This window comes from Stegodyphus dumicola, chromosome 11 (genome assembly GCF_044657685.1).
Source record: "Stegodyphus dumicola isolate Sdum_Otavi_A_Nest chromosome 11, ASM4465768v1".
Lineage (NCBI taxonomy): Eukaryota > Metazoa > Arthropoda > Arachnida > Araneae > Eresidae > Stegodyphus > Stegodyphus dumicola.
This window is the reverse complement of record NC_140778.1, coordinates 110,000,066-110,010,148: the sequence shown is the minus strand read 5'-3', so window position 1 is coordinate 110,010,148 and position 10,083 is coordinate 110,000,066. Positions and strand designations below refer to the sequence as shown.

General features: G+C 34.0%; 1 protein-coding gene across 1 annotated transcript in view; it reads left to right on the top strand.

Annotated features, from left to right (window-relative positions):
* Positions 1 to 210: 210 nt before the first annotated feature.
* The window catches only part of LOC118183990 (uncharacterized), a 34,958-nt gene continuing 25,085 nt past the window's right edge, over positions 211 to 10,083 (top strand). Inside the window, exon 1 of the mRNA XM_085827088.1 lies at positions 211 to 365. Coding sequence (XP_085683214.1) covers positions 278 to 365 — 88 coding nt within the window. The 5' untranslated portion in view covers positions 211 to 277. The remainder of the gene's footprint in view (positions 366 to 10,083) is intronic.

The following is a 10,083-nucleotide window of genomic DNA, read 5'->3' as shown; positions in this document are numbered from 1 at the left end:
AAGAAGCACTATTTTTCATTAAAACTAATTCGAAATTTCCCATCCATCCTTTCTCCATTCTAAATTTGGAGTTTTTTTTATCGACATCTGCAACGTGTCTTTCGAAGAGTTTATTATTCTGTCCATAACTCTTTTATCGCTTGTTCCGGACGTCATCGCAGAAGCTGAAAAGCCCCGCCCACAATTTATTTTTCATTTTTTTCATCAGAATATGAATGCTTTTATCGGCAAAATATCGGTCAGTTGAGCACAGAATTGAGTTTTAACACATACGAAAATGCAGCGTATAGTTTATTTTACCGCGTTGTTTTTAACTCTTTTTGCTGTGGCTAACGCTGCTATAATAGCTGTACAGGATTGCGAAGGTATGTTATTAATTATAATTGTGATTCAAAGATTCTAGTTTTGATTAAAAACATTTTAAATGAATTATGCTTTTCCGTTAGGTATGACCTTAGATCGGAAGCCCTCTCTGTAGTCCAAAATGCAAAATAAGAAATGCTCTTTGATTTCAATTTTTTCATGAAAAATGCATATATATTTTTATTTAATATTTTGGTTCGCTGTTGCGTTTTTAACGAATGTCATTAGGAAAAATTATATTTGAATTAAAAAAATAACGAAATAAACGCTCGCTTTTATTTTGATGCACCGAAGTCTAGGAAAAAATATTTATAAAATAATTTTATTAATTTCCTGATTTTAAATAGTAATCTATTTATTTCATTTTCTACAGGAATGGAAAAGATTCTAAAATTGTTATTTATTATGGTTTCGAAATGCTGATCTGTTGTACATTTTTTGAATTGAAAATCAAAACTATGGAATTATTTGAATTAAAATTAAAAAATATTATTACTATTTTTTAACAGAAGGAAGTTATATAAATTAGATTTAACAGTTTGCACTGCGAATAATTTCAGTTGCAGAAATAGGACATGAGTGCAAATTGAAACTCACCATAAAAAATGCTATAATGCTACCTAAAATTGTTTTTCATTGTAATAGGTACATTTTTTTATAGCTTTGGTAATTAAAAAGTGGACATTTTTGTATGTAAATTTATTTGGTGAGTAAATGGTTAATAAGAACGTTTTAAGTTTTATGATTAGGAACTTGTCATGAGGATCTAAAATGATAATTAAGCTGATATTAATTACAATGTAATCACTTTTTATAGCTTTATTTTTGTAGTTTAATTTACCTAGTCATGTATAATTTGCTTTTGAATAAATCATAAAATAAATATCATTAAAATATACTTATTACGTTTCCAAATCAAACTCCTTCAGGAGTGCTGCATTAATTGCTCGCTGTTCCGACCTGAATAGATAATGTTCGACTCTGCTGAATGACAACGCAAGAAATTGTAAACGCATAAAATGTTCAATAAAATCTTGCCTTAAGAAAGAGACAATAAGGAATGCATTTTGGCTAAAGTGCAGAATCGCCCACTTATTTGATTGGCGTTTGTTTGTCGCTTTTTAAAGAGTAAGAAGAATTGGATTTTTGTCAATTTTCTTTGACCTTTTTAAGCGAAAATCGGTCAATGTGTACATGGATAAAGTCAAGGGAGTGCGCAATGCCATTTTTGTGCAATTCTGGGATGTTTTTTTAAGTGGAAAATAGGTCGATGTGTACATGGATACCGAAGTATGTGCAATTCATAAAAATGCGCCAAGCAGTGGACGATTCTGCACTTTTCCCCGCATTTTCTATACATTTGTGTTTTGATAATTAGAATACTGGATACCAGTTTCTTTGATTAGATTTCTTTTCTAGTGATATTTACGAATTATTTTTAAAACCAGATGGACTATTTATTCAAATAAACTTACTTCTGAATCGATGAAAAATATTCAGCTTCATTTAAACATCCATTTGAACGATGTTTTTGGGTGGCATCTGTACGTACGGACAGAATAAAGGACTAATTTTTTTTTCTTTTTTTCAAAACGGATTGTAAAATGGATTTAAAATGGATTCAGAAGATACTTCTTTCGTGACGTCTGCACATACGTATATATGTCACATAATTCAAAAATCAGTAGCTTCAGAACGTTAACATTTCGTACTTGGAACCGCTATAACATGTAGTTGTGTACCTCCCTTTTTGGGTGCAATCGATATATATATATATATGTGTGCACCTATCCCTCGATTTACACGGAACATGGCTCCTCACAAAACCGTATAAATCGAAATCTTGGATTTTGCTACGAAAAACCGTATAAAACAAAAAACACACTTAATGCGCATAATTTAGGTATTTATTTACATAAAACAGAAGTAAGATGTCTTAAAATAAATAAAATTATACTTCGTTCATAAAATAACAAATATATGTAGGTAATAGAAGTTCATATTTAATTTATTTTACTTTAGGAAAATATAAGATGATTGAAAAAATTATTATAAGTTTAATCACTGTGATCACTTTTATGAACTATTAGTTTTTTTTCTTGATTGGTATAATGTCAATTTCATTACTTGAACGTTCTTGAGATTCTGCTTCAATGGTTCTCGAATTAGGGAAGATCTCAGATAGACAAGACTTTGTAGTGAAATCCGTAATTTAACGATTGCCTAGTTTTTTTTTTTTTTTTTTTTTTTTTTTTTTTTTTTCTCCTAAATCTTGAACATTCTCATATTGATTTAAGCACTTACTAAGTTCCTGTTCGAATCGGGGAGCTCGTTCAATATTCGGGCCATATTGTAAAAAATTATTACCTAATTTTCTTCCCAATTCAAACTCCTACGTTGATGACTCTTGCTGTAAACACAACTGGTTCAGCCTGCTTTTCATCAGAATCATTGTCTTCATCATGTTTATTTGTTTCATGAATCATGTTAACTAACTCATCCTTATTTAGTTCTTCATCAGCCATTATTTCTTATATATCTGCCTGAGCTAAATCCTCAAAACGCCAATTTAGTGAGCTGAGAATATTCATGCTGTACTGATAATCTATCATTCTGAACTTTATCATCATCCAGCCATATTGCTTTCCAGCTTGCGTTGAGCGTTGATTGTTTAATCTGAGTACAGTCAAAAGTCGTTAATCCGGACTCGTCGGGACTTCGGCGATTCCGGATTATCGATTTTTCCGGATTATAGATCATCAGTTTAAATCTGGTAAGATGGCATGCAGAAATTACAAAATTAAAAATATGAAACCGTAATTTATGAAATAAAGAACAATTATGATCTAAAGGGTATCAAAATTTACAAAAAGAAAAAGCTTAATATTTATTTGTTTACTTTATTAAACATTTCTTTCAATGTAAGTTGTTTAAGTTGCTTCGTTTCATGTGATAATACTCTCATTTTAATTCTATTAAACAGACATAATTTCTTGTTTAGTTACAAAGTTCCTCTGTTCAAGTCCTATAATTGCTGTGTCGAGAATACCGACTAATTTGTCAATCGAAATTTTTTCATTTTCAATAACCTCTGTGTCACTTTCTTCACTATCGGAAGCGAATTATAATGACGAGGAACTCGATTTAAATCATATCAAAGACGGGAGTACATCGAGATGAAATACTACATTTAGTAAGAAATTATAAGCGAAATAAAATAAAAACATCTGCTCTGAAGATAAGGATAGTGCTGACAGATCAACTTCCAATTCATTGCACGCCGCGGCGTTTCCCCCCCCCCTCCGCCGCAGAGCAGCGTGAAATTAATAAACAGATTTCGGATTTCGAAACATACTTTCGCTTTGTAAGATCCTTTACATATTAGTAAATACATACCGGAAATTCTATTTGACATAATCGAAAGTTCAAGCTTACTTTTATAAAATTGCTCTAACAGTCTGCAAAAAATAATAAGCCGGATCCAATTCGAAGATTAAGGAGCAACGCAATCTGCAACATTAACTGAATTAAATAATTTTAGCTTAGCTTATACCGTCCATTATATATTAAACGCGCGTGCGTAAACGTATTATGCGCATGCGCACATGCATATTCGCAGCCGGAAAGGTCTTACGCGCAAGCGTAAACGCCTATGCGCAGAAAGTTTGTAGCTTTGAGGTCCGGATTATGGGTGTCCGAATTAATGACTTTTGACTGTATATGACAGTCCAACATGCTTAATAAAGTCTAAGATTGGAAATGTCTTCCAACCATCCATAATAGTAAGAGATTCACCATTCTCCTTTGTTATAAAATGTACCTGAAGGTTTGTTTAATATACAGTGATAAGGAAATTGTATTCTTTGGTAAAAAGACATCTTCTACGTTTTCGTGTTGTAAATCTTGAGGATGACCAGATGCATTATCATTTAATAGAAGAGCCTTGAAAGACAGTCCCGTTTTACTTAAATAATTTTTGACATCTGGGACAAACATGTTATGAAACCATTCGTTGAAAGCTATGGCTGTGACCCATTTTTTCTTATTGCCATCCAATAAACGGGAAGGTTATTTTATTCCTTTAAATGAGCGTGGTGTTTTTGATTTGTTAAGAACCAATGGTTTCATTATATAATCGCCTGAAGCGTTGCAACAGAATTATTCTACGACTTTTCGCTGCCTTATGGCCACTAGCTGATTTGCAAACTTCAGCTAAATAGGTTCTTTCAGGCATTTTCCCACAAACAGCCCTGACTCGTCAGAATTGAAGGTCTGACCAGAAGTGTAGGAGTTCGCTGCAATGATTTCAGCAAATTTTGCTGGATGTTGTTATGCTGCATCCGAATCAGGAGATGCATTTTCTCCTTTCAGTCGTAGATTCTATAAGGAATGTCTTTGTTTAAATCTCTCAAACCAACCATGACCTGCGGAAATAGATACCTTTTTTTCATCTGACAAAGTCAATGGTGACTGATTCTTACGTGCGTTATAAATCCTTAAAGCCTTATTTTTAATACCGTTAGTATCAATAGGAATCCGTTTTTGATTTTGGTCTTCTATCCATATCACTAATGACTTTTCCATATTTTCCATTGTAAATCATCTCTTACATACGAAATTGTGCTCTTACTACTGCAAGTTTCCAGCTGCTACACTTTTTCTAATAGACTCTTAATTTTTACAATTGTTCTTATTGTGGCTTCATTCATGGAGTAAAATTTAGCAACATCTGTTATTCTTTCTCGATTACGTAGACGATCTAATATTTTAATTTTGTTTCTAAAGAAATAACTTTTCTTTTTATTTGATTTTTTTCAAATCTTTTGGCCTTAAAAAATAAATATTTTAATAAAAAACAAATATTTTATAAGCCTTTTGGCCTTATAAAACCTTAAAAAAATTATGTAAATTATAAAAATGCCACATAAAATATAAATGTTGAAAACTTACTAGTAAACATTGAAATAGGTAGATAAAACTGATATAACCTTTGCTGCTAAAATACTGATAGTGCACTAGTTCACATGAACTAAATAGCTTTACTGTTGTGTGAAATACATGTACATACTACGGAGATTCTCCTTTTACAACACGGGGAATCCCCATCCTTGTTGTTGCCACCAGTGTTACCAAAGGAATGAGATTCAAAAATGACTTCAAATATATGTATTTCTGTATATGCAGCCGAATATACATTTTTGCCAAGTTTTTGAAATCCGTTAATTTTTAAACCGTGTAAAGTGCCGGGAGTATCTAATTTCAGGCATAATATAACACCATGGACAGCGCAGTGGCCGACCACCTGCACTTAACGACCGAGACTAGCGACGTCTGCGTAGAGTTGTCAATGTTCACAGACAAGCAACACTGCGTCAAATAACCGCAGAAATCAATGTGAGACGTATGAGGGACGTGTCCGATAGGACAGTGCGGCAAAATTTGTCTTCCTTGGGCTATGCCAGCAGAAGACCGACTCGAGTGCCTTTACTGACAGCACGACATCGCCTGAAGCGACTCTCGTGGGCTCGTGAGCATATCGGTTGGTCCCTAAAGGAATGGAAAACCGTGACTTGGTCAGATGAGTCACGATTTCAGTTGGTAAGAGCTGGTGGTAGGGTTCGAGTGTGGCGCAGACCCCACGAAGCCATGGACCCAAGTTGTCAACAAGGCACTGTTCAAGCTGGCGGTGGTTCCATAATGGTCTGGGCTGTTTTTACATGGCATGGACTCGGTCCTCTGGTGCAACTGAACCGATCATTGACTGGAAATGGATACCTACAGCTACTTGGAGATCACTTACAGCCATTCATGGACTTCACGTACTCAAACAACGATGGGATTGTTATGGATGACAATGCGCCATGTCACCGGGCCACAATTGTTCGCGATTGGTTAGAAGAAAATTCTGGACAGTTCCAGCGAATGATCTGGCCACCTATATCGCCCGACATGAATCCCATCGAACATTTATGGGACATCATCGAGAGGTCAGTTCGTGCCCAAAACCCTGCACCGTCAACACTTTCACAATTATGGGCGTTTATAAAGGCAGCATGGCTCAATATTCCTGCAAGGGACTTCCAACGACTTGTTGAATCCATGCCAGTCGAGTTGCTACACTTCGCCGCGCAAAAGGAGGACCGACAAAATATTAGGAGGTATCCCATGACTTTTGTCATTTCAGTGTACATACCCATGGTTTTGTTGTCCGGCTCGGTAAGCCGAGTTTTTTATTCTTACATGTTGGTAAATTATGCATTTTTGCTATGAAAGTGATTGAATTATGTGTTCTTATGCTCCGATTAAGGTTTTTATGTCTTTAGTTAATCTGCATGCAAAAGTCATAGAATCATCAAGAATTTAAAAGCTGTTTAAGTGGTACTAAGCCTAACGAAGCCGCCATTTGTTTGCATTGGAAATGCTCAGTAGAATAATGAATTAAGCAAGTTTGTGAGCCAAGTCCAATCTTTGCCTAGTGGGACCAAAAGTTAGCTTTCGATTTTGTGCAGCGAAAGTTTGATCTTTTCGCCCGTTGAATGAAATGTTTGTTTTTGCTTAGAAACTCTAATTTTAATTGTAATTTTTTTTTTAAATTGTCTTTAACTGTATTTGAAGTTTTAAATTTTTTTAAATGAACATGTTTTTATTTTTATGCCTTGTCGCAAATTGAGAAGGGAATTAATTGAATGAGAAATAGTATATCGCAATGATAAAGTTTAAAAGTTAAGTTTAAATGAAATGGAACAAAAAATGCGTATAATTTAATAGGCCATACGAGGAAGTCATGGGTGTTCACATCAGAATTCTTAGAAACCACATTTCCCGATTCTTCTTACTATTCAAAGATGGAGAAATTTTGGCCTTTTAATAAAAAGGAGTACTGATTGCAGTTTATACCGTAATATAAGTGATTAAATTGAAATGTCACACAGTATCTCATTTAATATTTAATTTTCGTGATGTACTGCTTGGTACATTACCAGAAAAATTCAGAAAGAAAGCTTCAAGTTTAGGAACTTTATGCAGTGTTTCCAAACTAATGAATATAACTTCAAATATTTACTGGTTACGCAACTACCTATTCTTTTCCTTTCAATATTTTTTTAAAGATACAGTAGGAAGTGATTACATAGGCTTACAAGAAGGATTTCTTTAATAAAAGAGAAGTCGATAATAGAACTTTGCTCTTGCATTTTCCAATCTGATAAACATAGGAAGCTGTGCATGAAATGTTTACGGAAAATGCCGAACATAAGTAGATTTTGCACAGTGTTGAAAGAGAAGCCATCGTGAGATTGATAACAAGGTAAAAAAGATCCATGTACTTGATGACTCGCAAGTACTTGCGTACGAAGTTACAACATACTCTGATATCAAGAAAGCAGAATCTGAATATTTTACGAAAATTTATCGTTAAATGTAAACTAGCACATGAATGAGGAGCCCAAGACTTGAAATTGTTATCTTTTAACAGCTAAAAATTAGTTACCCTCATCTTCAAGTGGAGAAGGTTAAATCAGTTTCTTAAAGACACTTTAAGTTTTTAAATCCTGTTCATAAAATACAAAAATTTAAGACAGAGGTGAAGACACATGTGATAATGGAAATTTTTTAAAATTTTATTGAAACTCGTTGACACATCTTTGATTATATTGGAATACCAGATAAAAGGTTTTCCAATAAACTATGAAGTATTTCAATATAGAAAATGCAAGGAGAAAAACTGTGAACTTTCACTAAGTCCAATGAGCCACACTGTAAATGGGGTGAGAAAAGAAGAGGCATATGATCTCCGAAAATCTCGCAGAAAGCATCCTGGACTAAAAGAGCCATACCCGAAAAAAGAAGCAGTGGGAAGATAATTGAACAACTTAGTGAATCAGTAGAGATGTCGCTTGTTTACTCTTACGGTAGTCGCTGACCTCTCACAAAGCTTCTGAAAATGAAGAAATGAAAAAGAATTTGTAAGATGAAAAACATAGTTCCTGAGGATGCATGTTGTATGAGGTCATAGATGAAAGTCTTCGGAGGTAATTCATACCGAAGTTTACTTTAAATGTTTACCATAATCATAATTATCTTCTTTTGAGGATAAATTATTACTAATGTAGTTCAGATAGTCCTCCACATAGTCAGTATCAAGAATGTAAAATACGGCATACCAGTAATTAATCTGAATAATTGTTCTGAATGATTTGCAGCTGATTGATGCCTTTACTTGCAGAACTAGCCCAATATGATCAGGCATGAGTGAGAAGGGGTCTGATGGTATAAGTGTAGATTCATTTTTTGTGCGATAAATTAAAAGCTGATGTGAAAATGTTTTATGTTTTTAGTTAGTTATAATGTGAGTTTGCGATTTCGAGGATGTTTCTGGTCAAACGACAAATCAAAATGAACACGTCTATCTTCGACATGAATAAGATCATCATCAAAAAAGAAATATTTAAGGTACTTACATCAGATCCCTTAATTTTTTTTCTTAAAAGCATTAATTTCTGTATGGAATACCTTTACCCGTACGGCTATAATTAACGCCTTTTGACCTACTTTTGAAATTCTTCAATAGTTATAGAATAAAGTATCTTTTTTGTTTCTGCAGTTACATGTTAACTTAAAACTATTACTAGGAATTCGTATTAATTTATGGAAATTATTACTTGACTTACTGAGAAATTGCTTAATAAAGTCACTTGTCATAGAAAGAACTAAGACAGTGTTAGATAATTGTTTTCAGTCAAATATAATTCGTTTCGATGGAGATCATTTGTTTTGTGCTGCAATTGTCCGCAGCAGGTGCTCCTGACCACAAAAGATTCAGATACCTGAGGCCAGATAGTGTTTTCAGCAGCAATAGGTGGTCCTGACCGCCAAAGGTTCGGGTACTCGAGACCAGAGGGATCAAGACCACACGAGATGTTAGATCAGTAGGGTTTTACCTGGATAAGATGTGTTTCTTCTGATAATTTCATTAAGAGATTGAATTTTAAACACTTGGTTTCCTACAAGAGTTTGACTTTATGAGGGAGGGAATTTATTTAAGGGAGAAGTATAGTTGAGTTCGAAAACAACAGAACAGTCAATGTTCCTTTCTAAGGAAAGGATGATTTTGATGACAGGTTATGAGAGTAATAAACAAGAAAACAGTTCCAACCGAGGAACTGAGATTTCTTTAAAGACGAAACACTTGACTTGCTGGCAAGCAAAGTTGTTGGAAAAGACGGTACTTTTCCGTTTTGCCGGCGCAAGCGATAAAGTCGCCAATAATGGTACAACCGATGCCAAACGGAATATTCTCGCTGGTAACCTTTTACGCCTCATTTTCAAAACAAGTCGCAGCTTTTTCTTATCAGATTGATTGTTTCTTTCAGTACTGGCATATAATTACATAGAATTTTTATCAGATAGTTCAGTTTTATGTCTAAGGCCATTTTCGATAATTATGTCAATTAGGATGCAATCACAGCGCTTACCCGAAGCCGAAAATATAGAAAAGGTAAAGTCAAAGATTAAATTCATCAATTCTAATGAAAATGCATTAGCGAAGTAAAGCACTGCAGTTTTACATAATTTCTGAGTAAGGTATTCGTACGCATTGAAATATTTCTTGCATTTAAACTTGTGTTCCAAATTAAGATTTAACTTGAAATTAATGTAGATAATTACTGAGAGCATTAAATTTTTGTACAATAGTTTGTGTGAGATGAGATCGCTTGGGGT